At 39.5% G+C, this 17,213-nt stretch overlaps 1 protein-coding gene across 2 annotated transcripts in view; it reads right to left on the bottom strand.

The window, feature by feature from the left end:
* EPB41L5 (erythrocyte membrane protein band 4.1 like 5) overlaps positions 1-17,213 on the bottom strand; it is a 53,914-nt gene that overhangs the window by 7,370 nt on the left and 29,331 nt on the right. For both annotated transcript variants that reach the window (XM_068687445.1, XM_068687444.1), the window contains exons 16-21: positions 8,667-8,833; positions 7,744-7,838; positions 2,583-2,711; positions 1,876-1,937; positions 1,101-1,211; positions 596-689 (exon numbers count right to left, since the gene is read on the bottom strand). In XM_068687445.1, the coding sequence (XP_068543546.1) occupies positions 596-689; positions 1,101-1,211; positions 1,876-1,937; positions 2,583-2,711; positions 7,744-7,838; positions 8,667-8,833 (658 nt within the window). The remainder of the gene's footprint in view (positions 1-595; positions 690-1,100; positions 1,212-1,875; positions 1,938-2,582; positions 2,712-7,743; positions 7,839-8,666; positions 8,834-17,213) is intronic.

Below are 17,213 nucleotides of genomic sequence, written 5' to 3'. Positions count from 1 at the left end.
GAGTTTTCCAGATTAACCCCTCCGCCTGCTGAACTAATAATAGGCAAGTCCAATTTGGGCTCACCTTTTGTTTTGGAAAGAGACAAATAAAAGTTGATCCCTGAGTGCTGCACAGATTGTTACGTGTGTTTCACAGAGTCCATTTATAGAAAAAAAAAAAAAAAAAAGACTACCTTACCCTTAAGGCAACCAAAATACAGCAACTGAACATTTCAATTTAAACCTTTCCCTCCGTGTTTTTTTTGACAGAAACTGCGTAAGTCAGAATTTCAACCCTGCGCTCTCTTCCCCAGAGCACCAAATTATTGGGATATAAATGGCTCCCCGAAAGAAAAAATGAAAAGTGAGAAACACGTCCAACCAGCTTAGAAAAACAAGTGCCAGGCAAAGAATCTGACAGGAGTCATACATCCTTCAGAGCAATGTATACAGTTTCTGTCTCTGCTCCAGAAAGCAGTCTTTGGTATTCACCAGTGACTGGTATTCACTGTGTTATGACAGGCATGCAGTAAGGTCTGTTGTGGCTGCCTGAGGGCATCAGTAGCTCAGAATGCAACACACAGAAACCTTCCAGGCTGACAGGTGGTGGTGATACCTTTGAAACAGCAGCCTCCTCTTCTGGAGCCAGACTAGTTGGAATCAACAACTCTTCATGGCTAGAGGCAGCACTATCCTCATTTGATGCATTACTGGAAGGAGAAAACAATTCTCATCAGTAGATGTAGCCAGTGTCCTATAGACTGGACAGTATCAGTACCTTCAATCTTCAGCAGCTTTTTCAGTGCTTATTTCTAATTTGTCTACACAGGACTGAAGTCTTCCCTGCTATCCTCTTATCTCCCCACTTGGAGCCAGGGGATGTCAGGTATTTCAGTCATTTCAAAAGATGAGAGACAAGCTTACTGCTTGATAGCATGCTCACCCTGAGGCCTGGCCTACACTGATTGACTGTTGCAACACTACTTAAAGATGCATCTATAAACCTGTTTAGTTAGATATACCCTAACTGCTCAGCGCTTTTCCTCATCTTTTCAAGCCTGTTTCATAATAAATTCTACATGGTTCTCATCCCAGCAAGATTTTTCTCATGAATCACTTACAGAATGAAGGTGTTTGAGGCAGGGGTTATTTTCAGGAGCTCTTTTGGTTCTTGAAATATTGGACTGGTTGCTGGGGAGCTACTTGGTGTTTTGCCTGAGGGGATAATGTTCCTGGTGCAATAAAAAACAAAACCAAACAGAAAGGTACAAACTTTCACTGAAAGCTCTTCACTTGCTACAGCACAGTTTTGAAATTGCTAGATGCACATTTTACTCAATATATTGCCTTGTGTTCTTTGAAGTCTGATACATGCTTATCTTCACAAAAGGTCAAGATATTACATAGTTATGACATGCAACACTTAGTTTTTCATTGCCTGAAATTCAGCTAAAACTAATGATCATATGAGATTCAGTAATTCACAGGAATCAGCTGCGACACATTTCTGTACACAGATTTTTATCTCCATTGAAAAACAGCTACTGTAAACAGATACTTCCCCACTCCTCACACTGAAGTTGTTTATGTCAGAAATAACTGCAGTGGTCAAGGCTGCCAGTGGAACAATGTTTATCAAACTGAAGTATGGGAGAAAAAAGTAAGATTATTTGGTTTACCTTGTACATGTCAAAGCTTTGCAAATATAGTTTTTGCTGGCTTTCATTTTAAAAACACTTCATGCTTACCAGGTTAAACTACACTATGACAAGGTAAAATGCAATGATCACTGAGTTACTGCAAAATCACATTGAACACTGAGACTCCATAACTCCATGTTCTCAGTGCTGTACTTGGATAACTAGATTGCACTTTTCTTCCAAATCTATACAGTACCTGGCAGCAGCATCCTGAATAATGGAATTCTTGGTACCTGCCAGGTTGTCTTCTCTCACAGCCTAAGAGAAAAAAACAACAAAAATACGCATTTCTGATATCTGTTCCCATTTCTGATACCAGTTCAGAGATTCAGAAAAAAGCCAAGAGTCTCCCTCCCAGCATGAAACTGTGATGTTTACTTACTGCTCAAAGACTTAAAACATCAATTCAGTGTGAAAACTTCAGTGTAAATAATTCATTAATGTAGCCAAAAAAAAAAAAAAAGCCATTATTTGCTACGAAATTTACTAGAACATGCTAGAAGCATAGCCTTATTCACTGAACTGTAGAATATTTTTTGATTAGAAGGGATCCTTTGGATGTTATCTGGTTCAAATTAAGGCCAAATGTAAAGGTCGATTAGTTTGTTCAAGGCCTTACCCATCTACATTTTAAGTGTTAACAGGGACTGCAATTCCTCCCTGGGCAAGCCATTCCAACACTGGACTACTGTGAAGAAAGGCTCTCTTACTCTGCCACTCTTTGGTCCTCAGCTCCTGGAGCACCCTTATTTGCAAAGCACCTTCTTCAATACCAGGCAATTGCAGAGTCAAACAGTGAAAAAGGGCATCTTCTGAACATTATTAATGGTACTCCCCTCACAACCAGTTCTAAAAAGAAAAAATATTTGAGAACATTGTAGTCCTTATCTCTAGAGTATTTACCTTGTGACCTGCTTCTGCCTGGGCCTTCAGGATATTGCTTTTCATATCTGCTGGAAGCCATGCTGCTGCTGCTACTGGGCTCTCAATTGCATTGTTAAGACATTTATCTGTCAGCTTTACCACTTCATCCTGGACATAAAAAAACCTTTGTTAGAAGCAGTTCCCACATGAAGATCCTGGACTGGAATTTATTAATAACAACAAGGCTCCAAGTGAGAGGAAAAGCAATGGTTATACCGAAATGAAAAACAATCTCCTCATTTCAAAACTTAGTTGGAAATTCAGAGCAAAACAAAGCAGGAAAAAGCACAATGCTTAAAAGTAGAGATGCCAAAAGCTGTGCTAAAAATACAGTGTGGAAGAACTGAGCAGCAGTGGACCCTCAAAACGTAGCAGCTTACTGATCTGAGATCAATACAGCAGCCATTGTATTATATTGTTATAGCCTAACTGTAAATTGATAATTCATTTTCAAAACCAAGTTGGGAAGATTTTTACCTTAAAATCTGCTTATAAATTAGGACAACGCTTTAATGTGCTATTAGCTCCCTCTCCCATCACTAATTATATCAGAATAAATTGGCAGGCAGATACTTTAGGAGGACAATTAAAAACGAGATACCTTTTCAATAGAGAATATTGCATTATGTGAATTGCATTTCTTAATTATAAAATGTTAATTAAGCATTCAATCTACTAATTGCTATTTGATTAGTGACAGAAGTTAATTAACTGAGTGGAAACTAAACCTTGTGACCTTTCTTCTCAGGGTATGACTCAGCAGGGGGAGACAGAGCCCTGCTCTCCTCACCATATGCCACTCGCTGGCTGAGGCTGCTCCACCAGCAGCTCCTGCAGCATGCACTGCAGCAGGCACCAGCCTGCTACTTGCATGAAATGTAATGTGCCCAGCAGGAATGAGTCCCATTGCATAGAGTGCAGGGCAGAAGTTAAAAATAGAAGGTGAAGGATACCTGTTCCTCACACAGATCTCTATCCACTTTTCACTTTTTTTTTTTTTTCTGATTAAGTGGAAATAGAAAATAGAACGTCTAGATTCCAGTATTTAGGGAGGAGAAAAACATTTCCCCTTCTTGTCTCCCTCTAAACTACCTTTTGGGGCATCCAAATAGGAACTTAGGAGACTTACCTAAAGGAGAACACACTTAAAAACATTGGCTGCACTCAGCAGTGAATACAGAACTTTGCAAAATCTTGAAGAATCACTGTCAATGTAAAAAGGCACAAGGAACAACCACCTGTCTTACTGATGGCTACTGCTTGCAAATATTAAAAGATACACATTCGCATAATTCATGAGGACTAACAAAATTATTTATTGAGCATTTAAAGTGTTGTTCATTTTACAGAAACTGCTGGAATTGCCAGAAGCCTGGAATAATTAAAACTGAATTATTAGGATCCGTACGGTCAAGGTACCCAACTGTGATAAATCCTTACACTGGAAAGAATTTCTAAGGCACTGTTCCAGTACCAATGAAATAGTAAATTTGATTGTTTTAACTGAGAACATCAGCATACGCATGCTTTAAGCACCATTTTGTGGTTCCTCTCACTTTCCTCCATCTGAACAACCAATTTAATTGCGCCATGCTAGTCTATTAGCAATTACATTCCCAACTTTTGAAAAGGTTAGTATTATTAAGAGCTATTTTAATGTACTCAAAAATGTAAGTTCCACATCACCACAGCAATATCTCCATCAATACTAAAGATACATTTTTTTCAGTCATTTCAGTTTTGTGCTTAAAAAAGGCAATGGTGTTTTGCCATTTCACAGAAAGAGCTTGAAGCTAGAAGGAAAAGCATTTGACACATGATAAGATGGCCTCAAGAGGTCTGATTTACAAGACATTGAGTTATCCACATAGAACAGTAAAGCTGCTAGAGCTTGTCAATATCCTAGCTCATTATGAATTTCTATTGTTTCCATGTACTAGGCAAACTATATTTGTACTTTAGCTTCATGTTTTGACTGCAGGATAAGTCCACTTCAGAAACTGATGAAAGCAGAGAGCTCAGTGTATTTAAGGACTTTTTGTTCCCTTTTGTCAGATCTGGTCACTGTACTAGGGAAAGCTTGGAAACAACAAAGTTGTATTCTTCCATCCAGCAGATTTTGGCAGAGAGCAGCTGTGAAGAATGAAGCCATTCATTCCACACTTCCCAGTTCTCATTCTAGAAAGATTTCTCCCTCTCTAAAAGGGCACGGATACAGTATAAATATTTCCTTATCAAATAAATCAGTCAGGAGTGTCTGCAAGTATAGAATTATGTAAAGATGATGCTGGCAAGCCATCTTTGACCCCTGACAAAAAGTTCAAGATTTTTAATGAACAGAGCTGGAGTGAGCAGTTCATTGGCATTTGATTGCGTCACGAAATTCAAGACGCAGCTCTGCTTTCAGAAGCAGAGAACTAACGCTTTCCCTTCGATGCACTTCACCAACCCTTTTGTGCACTGCAACTGTTTCTACATAGGTCGGTATCTTATGCACTAGTAAAACTTAAGGGAGATGAACAATGCTGAAATTTGTAATTATGCACTGCCAGACAGAACACTTAACACTGCATTCATCTGAAGTAACAGCAAACTCCAGGATCTAAGCACACTGCAAGGTTTTAGTTGGCGCATTCCAGCCAACTGTGATGCATTGTCCCATTTTTTCCAGGCAGAAGATGCCATAAACACCTCTTTTTATGAGTAGGTTAACAGTGGAACTAGGTGCAGGACAGCCAATATACACATTATGTAAAAAAAAAAAAAAGAAAGAATAACAATAAAAACACAACAAACAAAACCCATGTATGGAAATTAAAAAATACATGTATAAATTAAGCAGACTTCAAAGTCAGGGAAATAAGGCATTTTCAGTAGTTGTTCTTAGGTCACTCTTTCAGGACACACTTCCAAACCATTAGCCTTTATCTCTAGTCGCAGCTGGGAGATGCTCATTTGGCACTACAATAACCTACTTGCCTTTGCAGTTTGAAGCACACAGAGACAGTCTCTAATCTGCCTACCTTTTTAAACAAACGCTCTCAAGTCACCTCTTGATAAATTACATCATAGGCTGAAAAGCTGTTAAATCTTTTCTACCTGAAGAAAATCACTTATATGCCCTTTTAAATTTTCATAAAACAATTTAAACTTCCTTCCTGAAAGCTGCTAAGTCTTTGTTCTCCAAAGAAAGAATCAAATTGCATACTGTTCATCCATACACCTCCTATTTCTCACAGTTAAGCAGATGTTCTTGCTCTCTCATCAGGGTCTTATCACCCCAGCATCTGTAACCTTTATTATCCAAAGTTATTCGGCACCTCACATGGCAGCTGGATAACTGTGAATGTGCTGGATTGGCATCTGCTTGTTAGATTAGCTTGTTACAGGAATCTTATCTCGCTTACTATATTGCAGCTATGATTTAAAAAGCACTAATACAATTCTGCTCCATTCTCTCCGTTTAACCTCCTAGATGTTTTTGTTTTTTTTTTCTCTCAGTTTGAACTCAAATGGAGCTCAACAGGAGAAAATATTCTGCAATAAGCGGTATTTTCTGCTGTAGTTTATGCAGTGTTTTGGCATAACAGGACCTACGGGCTACTGACTAATCTTCTTAGAGACTCTGTAATCTTTGTAATGCAGTCACCAAGCAGAAAGGTACACAAGGCACCCCTGACATCACTCCTTAAAGGGGACTTGAGCACAACAGCCTGCAGCAAAAAGTACACCAAAACACTAGCCTTTTCTTACATAAGGGGGGCAAGCAAGTGCCTAGGAACAGGCTTACCCCAGCACACACTGCTAGAAAACCCTCTCAGAACCTGTTTTATTTTATCATTGCTGGAATAAGTCATACCAACTTCACCAAAAGGCAGATGAATCCTCAGGCCTCCCCCAAACAGTAGGGTAGTGCAAACAGACTTAGTATTGCAGATTGCTTTACTCTCTCTGCTTGTTCAAAATGCAATAAAGCATCTAAAGTTTTAATGTAGGAGAAGCAGATTAAGTTGTCTTTTTTTTTTTTTCTTCTTTTTAACACATGATTTATTCACAGTCAAGCCTGGAGGGAAAACTAAATCCCAGTTTTTTTAAATCCAGAATCTGATCTGTTCAATTTAAGTACTTTTCAATATGCTAGAGTTTTAGAAACCATAGTTGCATGCCCTGGCTTTACTGCAAAGCATGTCCTGTGTGGGTCCAGTTGTTTGACAACCAGTGAATTTATCAAAATTCTCTGCTGCTGTAAGGGAGGACCCTGTGTTCTCTGACCTTTCTGGTTAACATTACTCATTTTCATTACAGCTCTTGCATTTCTTTGACACCCCCTCCTTCATGAGTCTATTTCATTCACAACTTTAGAAGAAAAAGTGAGGAGAAGGAAAATATTTCAAAAACAAAAAAGGTTAAAAAATAGTTTATACATTGTCACTTCATAGATTACATTGGTTCATTAAAACATCCAACAATTACTGTAGGCGACAGAGGAACGAGGGTAGCCAGGGAAGGAAAATCAAAGAGAAGTAAGGTTAGAAGCCCCTCTCCCTGAGCACTGAACCACTGACGTGGTTCAGATGGTTCAGGGCACTGAACCATCACTCCTCTCTGTGTAAACACACATCACAACCTCCACTAACACCTCCTGAGAGCTGGTAAGAACCAGTTACTTAACAGAAAGGACTGACCAGCAGCAAACTTGCCTCAAAACAAAACATCAAAACAAAGTTCTGGAAAGGTTATGGAATGCAACTGAAAAACATTACAAAAAACGCTCACCCCTTTAAAACAAGATGAATGATACAACATTGTACAGTTAGCAACCTACAAGAAAAGAAAAAAAAAAAAAACAACACAAAACAACAGAGAAACATTTCAAGTGTTCATACTTTTTGCTCACACAGATTTTAAAAAATTCCACCAGGCTGCAGTCTGCATGTGTGTGTTCACTTCTGCCTCATCATCTTTATCTCACTGCCCTATCATGCAGAGGTTTATATACAACAAAACATTTGTATTTGCTTTATTCCCCAATATTACTCATGTTCTTAAAAACCTTGCAAAAAGACCAATTTAAGCACAAGACTTTTCAGAATTATCTGGAAAAAAATAAGTGACTCTGCCAGGAAGGGTGCCCAAGTACCTGCAAGTTTATGTTTATGTTGGGACGGTCAGCTGGCACAGGGCTGCTGCACTCTGCCTCCAGTTGCTTCAGTTTTAGCAATGCATCTTCAAATGCTGAAAAAGACAGAAATGTCAACAACTTACTAATAAGATATCACTGTGTAGTTAACTTGCTTCTTGCGTTATTCCTGAATGCTAATCCTAAAGTTTCTGAAGTTGTAGTGAAAAAAATAATTAAAAAAAAAAAAGCAAACTGCTTGCTCAATCTTCAATTTAATTTTCATTTCTACGGTCTATACGTATTCAACTAGAACACTACCCTCCTGCATGTTCATTTATCCAGCCATCTTTACAGTGAATGAGCAAGCAGCAAGAGGTAATTGCTCAGATGGCAGCACATTACTGTATTTGTGGCTACTCAGACCCCACAGAGAACTGTGACTTTTCCCTTGTACCTCTGTTCTTGGAAATAAGATGCTTCCAATTGAAACGGGCCACAGCTGACCAACTTTGTCATCCCAACCTACGTAACCTAACCTTATGTCTTAAAGATGTCTTACGCAATTCTTGAAAAGTTTGTGGCAAAAAACCTGTAATTTACTAAAATCAAAACAAGGCAGCTCTTGAAAGCAGTGTTAAGGACAGTTCAGCAGATACAATGGCAGCAACATTAGAAAGCTCAGAGGGAAGTCTGATTCTGAAACAGGCTCTCCTTGCAAACAAGTCATTAGCATTTTGTTACAGAACTCCTGCATGCACTGCTTCATACACTAGAGAAGCTGCATTCCACTGGCAAGCAAATTTGTCCCTGTGCATGTATCTAAGGGACCTCTCTAAAACAGTTTTGGATTTTTGTATGGAAACAGCCTCATAACCATATAATCAGGTAACTTTGACCCCACGCACCACAGTAACAGGAAAAAAATCTGTAAGGTTGCTTACGGTCAGAGTCTGTTTTTTCATTAGAAGTTTCCTTTGTCCCAGGATGAGGGCAACTAACAAATTCTTCTGACTCTCTTGTTGCCAAGCCAACAATGGGATGGCCTACAGCATCATCAACACAAGTTTCTGGCAGCTCCGTGCTGTCTAGTAAATCAACAAGAGGTACACTGCAAAGGCAGAAAGATGGGCAGAGATAGGCAGAATTCTGTTACCATTCTTTCTGTAACATGAAAAAGCATTAACCACATGCAATCTCTTTTTTCAAGTTGTTTTCTGATAACCAGAAACATTCTGGAAAAACTCTTCCAGGAAACTGTTCCAAGCTTTTGGTGAGCTTACAAGGAAAAAAAAAAAAGCGAACACTTTACATCTCTAGAAGAATTGACCTCACAGCAGAACAGGTGTACTTTGTCTATTGCTCACATAGCAACGGAAGAAGTGAAGAAAAAGGGAGGGGAGTTTCTGTGGAAACCTTTCCGGGATTTATAAACAGAGCAATTAGATTGTGAGAAAGGGAATCTTCAGGCAGTCTTGGTGAGATCTACCCAGTGTATACTCGAGCTCTTTCTGAAGGCAAAGATGCACTGTGGCACGTTATTGCTAATTCTCATACTGCAAGCTGACTCCAATTGTTTTAAGAAACAGGCAAGTTATCAGCTAGTAAATGTGCTTTTTGGAACAAATACTTTAGGTGTTGTTGTTTTTTGTTTTGTTTTGTTTTTTAGCAGACTCAAGGTACATTTCTGCATTTTTACTTGAGAAAAAAAGGCATGGAGGAGGGAAGTTGATACTCTTCACGAAAAGTTATTAATTTGTGCAGCACTTCATGCAACAGTTGGACAAAGGATAGAAAGGTCCATGGCAGAGGGCTGCATCAATGCCATGTTATGGTTACACATATCTATAACTAGTTTCAGTTTTGCTAACTTGGGCAAAGATGTGAACGAAAACTTAGCAGTCACAGTATTTTGGGTGAACCAAAGCATGTACTCCATACTCTGTTAGGATCACTTGCCTTCACCTCCTTTGCTTTCTAATGGGAATGTCTCCTTTTGTCTTACCATCTGTATTTACAATAAAAATAGCACACCCAAACCAAACCAAAAAAAAAAAGTAAAGAAACAAAAGTTGCATTATGATGCTTTTGTTGTGCAAACAGCCAGGAATCTCATCCATCTCTTGGAAGCTGAGGAAAGCTATGTTAACAGCAAACTATCAAATACAGACACAACAGCTGCAGCAGAATATAATGGTTAACCAGACAACCTGTGTATACAACCACAGTTTGATTGCCACCCCTTTCGACCAAGGATCACGTTTACATACAACGTGGTTGAAATACTGACTTAAGAAGAAAATTGCTCTTGTATTGCTTTTGACAGTTCTGTCCCAGAGATGGGAACAATGAAACCAAGCAAGTACCCACCCCAGCAGAACTTACCCTTATGCACGGACAGAGACACCTCCTACTTTAGTGTTTAGACCAGCTTCTCACTAATGGGTTAATGCCCCTTTTCTCCCTCCAGCCCCTGGAATTTGGAAGCAGTCCAATGTTGTCACTAGAGGCTCCAGGAAGAAAACCTCCCTTCAGCTCAAGCACCCAAAAGAATCCCAGTTAAATCTAACTTTAAATATATACCCCTGCAACAGATCACGCGATGCCACTGTTTAAATGCTAATAATGTGCGAATCGTCTTAAGACAATTAATTGTTTTGAGGTAAACTGAGGTCACTTGCTCAATTCTCTAAGCATTGGAATGAGAAGCTGCTAGCAAAGCAAATAATAGGAGAATTTCAATCTCCTGTATAGCCTCTGTGTGCACTACTAATGGGAAGTAGCAAGCAGCAGCCTTGCAAGGGATACAGGGAATTTCAATTATCAGAATTGAGTAATGGGCAGGAATAGACGCTCTTCCAATTAAGGCAGCAAAGGGAGACTGAATCCTGCATCTTCATATCAGAGAGGGTAACTACTATCCATGGAAGGGAAAATGTTTTCTAACCTTCACAAGGCTAACATTTTTCTTCCCGTTTTCTGACAGATTTCTGTAAATAGTCACCCAAATGTTCAATATGACAACCATCATCACCAGATGTTCCGAGTTTGCCTGCAGCACACTTGCAGGTGCTGAGGCCATGACGTGCTGAAAGAACTATGTACATATAAGCCCCTATAAACTCCATCTAAGGGAGCTGATGTAGCATCAGTATCACTTCTTCATGATGTAATCTTCTCATCCTTTTCTGAGTATTGCAGCACAATGGAGAGAAATTGAGTAAAAAAAATAAATGAATCTTCATTGGAAAATAGCTGGAATAATTACACTATCTTTTTTCCACCATAATGACAACTGCAGTAAAATTTACTAGACAGATGTAAGAACTGATTCAAAAACTTGCCTACTAGAGATACAGGCAGTCTTGAAAACAGATGACATATTCAAATGGAAAGCTCAGTAAGTTCAGAGCTGCTCCAAAAGTAGAATATTTGTATTAAGGCAACAGAAGTTTGTAGAGAAACTTACTGCTATTTGTGCTGTGGGATGGAGGACTGGCTGAGGTAGCAAGGGCAGGACATGGGGGAGCCACTGCAGCTTCATCACTGCATCACAGTGAGGCCTCATGGAAACTGAATGAACTTTAGGCAGACTAGAGAGAAGCCTTCCAAAGCCAAGATTCAAAAAGGAGCCGGTCCTGTTTTACCTGCTGAAATAGCTACTCGGCCACCCTGAGATAGGCAATCACAAAAGGCAAGTCATACTATGGACACCCTCAGCCACTGGAATTTGCAGACACAAAGGATGAGTTCAAAGAGCAATAAACTGTTTGAGGCCCCCCAGATTCTTCATCCTCTTCAGAGGATCAGCAGGAAATGGCCAGACTATGTAAGTAAGCACAAGATACTATTTTTATCACTTCACAGAATTTCTGACTTGTCTTACGGAATACTAATAAAACAGTCATGCCAGTTATGAGGGAAATAGTAAAAGGCTTACCACATAAAGTACAACTTCTACAGTAGTAAGTATGCAGTACTCAAGAGTGAAATATAGCTTTCAACATATCCCTATTTGCTCACACACTAAAGGGTATTTGAACTTTGCATAGTAACAAGTGCCAGGCATGATTGTCTTCAGAATCGATGTCTACCAGGTATTTCAGGAAACATTCAATGAGAAAAACTGATAAAAGATACCAGCAGTTTAAGCCATACAAACAGTTATGAACATAGGAATTTTCTTTCCCTTATCAAAAATGCAGAATATTCAGGGGAAAAAAATAATTTACCTTTTGTAGTGAGGAAAACAGAAGGAAAAATCCTAGGGATGTGTGATTCAGATGTCAGTCAAACAGGGTTATAAAATCTAAGATTTTTATGTTCTCCCATTTGTTTGAAGAATGACAAGATCAGGAATCCTCTTAAATAATAGAAGAAGAGTCCTACCTGTTCGTGTATCATTCTGTGGGATTTTGGAATATATAGATATCATAATATACGTGAGCCAATAACTACAGGAAATAGGAAAAAACACCCTTATAAAAAGTTGCTGGCTGCAGAAGCCTTATAGGTACTAAGCAGAGATCTGTCATCACTACACTGTTTAGAAATACGCCTGTACACTTCCTGAATGCTATTCCTAGTGCACATGACCTGTCCTTTTAAAAAGGCAGCTAAATATTGTAGGCATCAGTATGTGCTAGTTTGGTACAACTTCTCATTTTGCTGCTGAGAGCTGTCACTGTAGTAGAAACCAGGATAGTTCTTCCAAAGGCAATGATGTTACCCTGAAACAAGTCCAGTAAAGAGCAAAATTGATTCTCGTAGTGTATGGAAGATTCAAAGGCAGATGGGAAAAGCATGCAACTTATATCAATAATAAGTTGGATATGAAGGATATATGCCATCTGTGGTAGCTATGCTCTAATTCACCAATTCTTCTCTGATAGCTGAGGAGTCATCCAGGACCTGCAGTGGCCTCACCATTATGTTCACATTAAGAACACCTGAACACAGAACTCTGCAGTAGAACAGCAACCTGATTTTTTGCACATTTGATTACTGCAAATTAAAAGTAGCTAATTTCAGAAGACATATGAAAACACAGTGTTCAATGGTAAAGACAGTCCTTCATGTTATTAAAGGCCTACAAGTGTACTGATGAGCCACCAAGCTGGAGTCTTCACCTTTGACTTAACAATTAACCTCATGAATCATATGGCAGGACTGGTGTGTGTCATGAAATAGATCTGTTTCATTTTGTCTGGAGCACAGCAGCAAGAATAAAAGAAAAATTTCTAGAGAGCAAATAAGACGTTCCCTAGGAGGGGGACCCTCCTCCAAAATATCACTCTTTGTCTTTTCAGGAGTTCTGATAATTTTATTCTTAAAAAAAATTAAAATATTCTATCCCATTCCATTACTAAACAATATTTTTTAGATAAGGACTTGTTTAAAAAATTATTTTTCAGATCAACCACCTACCTTAGATATTTTTAAATAATCATGGTACAAAAGGAGGGGCAGTTACATCCTCTATTCTTTTAAGATTTTTGAAACCACATTAAGATCCACTGGTTGCACATGCAGTTTTGTTACCAACGTGACTTCCTGCATGGCTCCCAGAGATAAAAGCAGCTAAAAACCTTACAATCATTCAGAAAAATCTTAGCACAATTAAAAAGTAATATATACTCTACTTAAAGTAATTGTGACGGGTAACTTGTCTACATGTTATTTTGTCTTTAAAGACTAAATACCAACAGCATAATATGCAGAGCCTTTGTAACACAAGCTTTTTTCCCCCCTAGTCATCTCCGGGTCCGTTGTCCTTATCTTTTGAGACAGCTCAAAATGCAATTTTCCAGCCTCTGCTACAAAGCAGCCTCAAGCTCCCGAGAGGCCCGCGCATCTCACAGGCTGGTCATGGTGGTTTGGACAGCATAGGTGACAGCACCGCTACGAACTCCTGCATTCTTCACATTGCGCTCATGAACAAAAGCAGAGTACTGTCCGTCTGCAGCGGGGGTCCTCGGCGGGGCCCGTGCCTTCCACAGGCTTCCACCACGTTGGCAGAGGTCGGCAGCATCAAGGGGCCTGGATTATTGGGGAGCGGGAGGGGGCACAATTAGTAATTAGGTGGGGATGAGAGGGTGGGGGAACAGCAAAGCAAAAGTAAAGACAGCATGAGCGATGGGAGAAGACAAGGAAAAATGACATTGCTGGCAGGTAAATAACTGAGGACAGAGGCGTGCAAATATATGTGTACAGTAAGGCAGTGTCAAATAAACCCCTTTACTGCTCTGTATCATGCATATTCTTCTGAAATTAGAAGTTAAGCTGTCTCACACTTACACTGTCTACACTTACAGAAATGAAAAGCATTCCGTATTGCAAAGCACTTTGCAAAACTGAGCAAGACCCATGCATTGCAGATGGAAGAAAACAGCGAGGTGGAGGAACAGACCTCCCAGGCATACAGTGCACTGCAGTTTCAGGATGCTGAAAGGGCTTTTAAGCAGCAGCTCTACCTGCATGATTGGAACAAGCATCTATAAGCAACGCTAATTTTTCAAAGTCATTGGAAAACATAGATTTTAATGCGAGTTGTTTTTTGTTTTTTGTTTTTCTAAAGAATGAAATAGAAATTGAGAGAAATGAGTGTTACTGTGCAGGAGCAAACAGTGCAGCGTACATAAGTCATTCACCATTTAGTTTGCTAAGGGACTAACTCTTAGGCACTTAGTTAGGGACTAACTAAGGGACTAAACAAAGTAGTTGACTGCAGTTATGCTTAACTAACAAACTTAGTTGGAAGACCACCATTTTAGAAAAGGTTACAACACAAAGACCTTGCTTTCTAATTTTGCATGTGGTTTGCAAATGCTACATTTCAAATTCATAAAATCAAAATCCTGTGCTATGCACAGGTACGGTTAAATTCTTCAACAGTTGGAACAAAGCTCTTCAAAAGCTAGAAAAAGGAGCAGGAGAGAACACTCATCACTTTAAATAGTGTTTTGAAAAATATTTATAGCTTCCTATTTAATGGTTCCTTGCACAAAAGACATTAGGCACAAGTATCTCCAAAGCAGCAGGGATAAACATTTTACTAAAACTGTTGAATTTTAGAAGGCTTAAAAAAAAAAAGCACAAATATTGGCTAAGTGTTGATTGTGTTATCCTAGGATTCTTCACTGTAATGCTTTGAGACAGGCTGCTGCAAGTTACAGTCAGGTATCAAAAAAGTGCTTGAAAAAAAGGGTGCTCTCAACCTACTCAGAAATTCCTAAAACAAACGTTTTCCTTCAGTTTAATGTAAAATTCTCTATTCAGTGACCCAAATCTAAATAAAGTGGAAACTTTATTGTTGTTCAGAGGGCATCCTGAATAGTCCCCGAGTTCAAATTCCATCTTCCTGTGCTCCAAAAAGCCCAGTTTACCAGTCCCAGCCCTGCCAGCCCAGCCAAGCAGGCAGCGCATAAATTGGAAGATCACATGTGCAGAGGCAGGGAAGCAGAAAAGCATGCAGGATTCACAACAGTGTTAAATGATTAATGTTCTGCGATAGTCCTCCTTTAGAAAAGAGAGGGGATTTATATAAAGCTCACCCATGGGGAAACTCAGAGTTTTGGGTTTTGTGAAACCCTCTGCGGAAATGACCCGTGAATGCTGAAGGCTCCAATCCTCAACTGTTTGTTAAATTATTTTCCAGTTTCTCTAGCTTAAACAGTTAAATGAAAACTATAACCACTACGAAGCAAAACCAATCCCTTCTGTATTTGCAATAAGCAAACAACTATCAATCATTTGTCTCCTGCCGTATCTTAGCACAGACAGCTTCTCGAGAAAAGGCAATTCTAGAAAGACGCCAATTGGGTTTTAGGCTTTCCAGCCTTGCAGTTAATATTCCAGACCATCCAGAGCAGCATCATTTTCCTGTACTAACATTTTATAGGAATGGAGCAAAGAAAGGAAATAAAAACACTAGAACCATTCCTGTCTGGCAAAGTGCTTTCTATGACTTGGCACTGATGCTGTTGGCAGCTGCAGCATTCACATCTTAAATTAAAGGAAACATTGACATTAGGAAGGGATCTGATCTGCAACACAGCCAGTACAGGCATCTGCCAAGAAAAGTACAGAAACGCACAAGGTCGGGACCTTACTTCTAAACCCCTTCAATCTAACCATCAACAAAATCCCCAGTCCAAATATTCTGGTGTTCTTAGCAATCCTTGGCAAGCTCTCTCTAAAAGAAGACTATTTTTCTGACAGGAAGCAAAGATAAATCATGCAGAAACAGGCCAATTAAAGACAGCAGCAGCTGAAAAGAGATCTTGTTAGCAGCACCGAGACCCCAAGGCTTGAAGGCGCAACAGCCCAGCTGCAGCCCCCGCGCTAAGTAGGCATGTTCAGGCCCTGCATTAACCTAACCCCTCTCCCCAGCTATGCAACCAGCATGTGGCTCCTCTGCCGACTCAGCTCCAAACTGCTGCCTTCTTCCTGCAGCTGGATTTGTCCATTATCACAGGCAGGACAACTTCTAGAGAACACATTAAAACCATACTGAAGACAACTGTCTTCGGTAATACTTATATGGCTCTAAGAGACATAGCATTTACACAGTACCACCATTGCTCTTTTGATTAAAACACATTAATTACAAGCAAATACATTTTCTTTATGGCATGCTGGTTTGGGTTACACACAGGTATAAGTTATATTTTTTCCCACTCTTTGATAGAAAGGCTACCAACTGCAGCAGCTGGGACCTAAGCTCAGATCCCCTGACAATGTTAAGAAGGACAGGCTCAGGTTCTAAATCCTAAAAAACAAATACCAAGACCAATATTGAAAGAGATTGGCTACAGAGTCCTCTCTGCTTCTGAACAAAAGCAGTGTGATCTCAAGGAGCAACAGAACCCTTGGGAATACCAGAACAAATGCCCACCTGAATCAGATACCAAGGAAGAGCTGTTTGGAGCAGGAGTCAAACATTTTGACCAAAAGAAATAATGGCTTTAGCACGCATCTTGCAGTTAGACAAAAAAAATCAACCCAACATTTCATGAAGGCTGAAGAATAAAGAAACCACCACCTTTCACCCACCACCATGGAAGGAATCGAGCGATCAACAGGATCTCACCACAGACAACCACAGATTTCAGATACTAGACAAATCAAGGGCAAAAGAAAGAAAAAGAGCATTGATCATGTATTCTGATTGAAACTTCAATATAATGCAACAGATAAAGCAGAATTATTCTCCCTCTTACAATTCAAAATCCATAGTATCAAAAGTTTTTATAATCAATATGATTTACAGAATTTAAGCACATTCGTCATTATACTGTCAGAAGCAGAGATCATGTATTTTTAAGAGATACTGAAGCAAATTAGGTTCATATGCCAGACAATGGGAGAAGGATCTTTTCTCTTGAGGGCTGAAATGGCTTATGATAAGAGCTTTACTGTCCCTCCATTCCACCACGACTGCTCCTCTACAGTCTCATGGAAATCAGAATTGCCCTTCTAGGATTAGCCAT

This window comes from Anas acuta, chromosome 6 (assembly GCF_963932015.1).
Source record: "Anas acuta chromosome 6, bAnaAcu1.1, whole genome shotgun sequence".
In the NCBI taxonomy this organism is placed as follows: domain Eukaryota; kingdom Metazoa; phylum Chordata; class Aves; order Anseriformes; family Anatidae; genus Anas; species Anas acuta.
The sequence above is the reverse complement of the archived record's forward strand: the minus strand, read 5'-3'. Positions and strand labels throughout refer to the sequence as shown.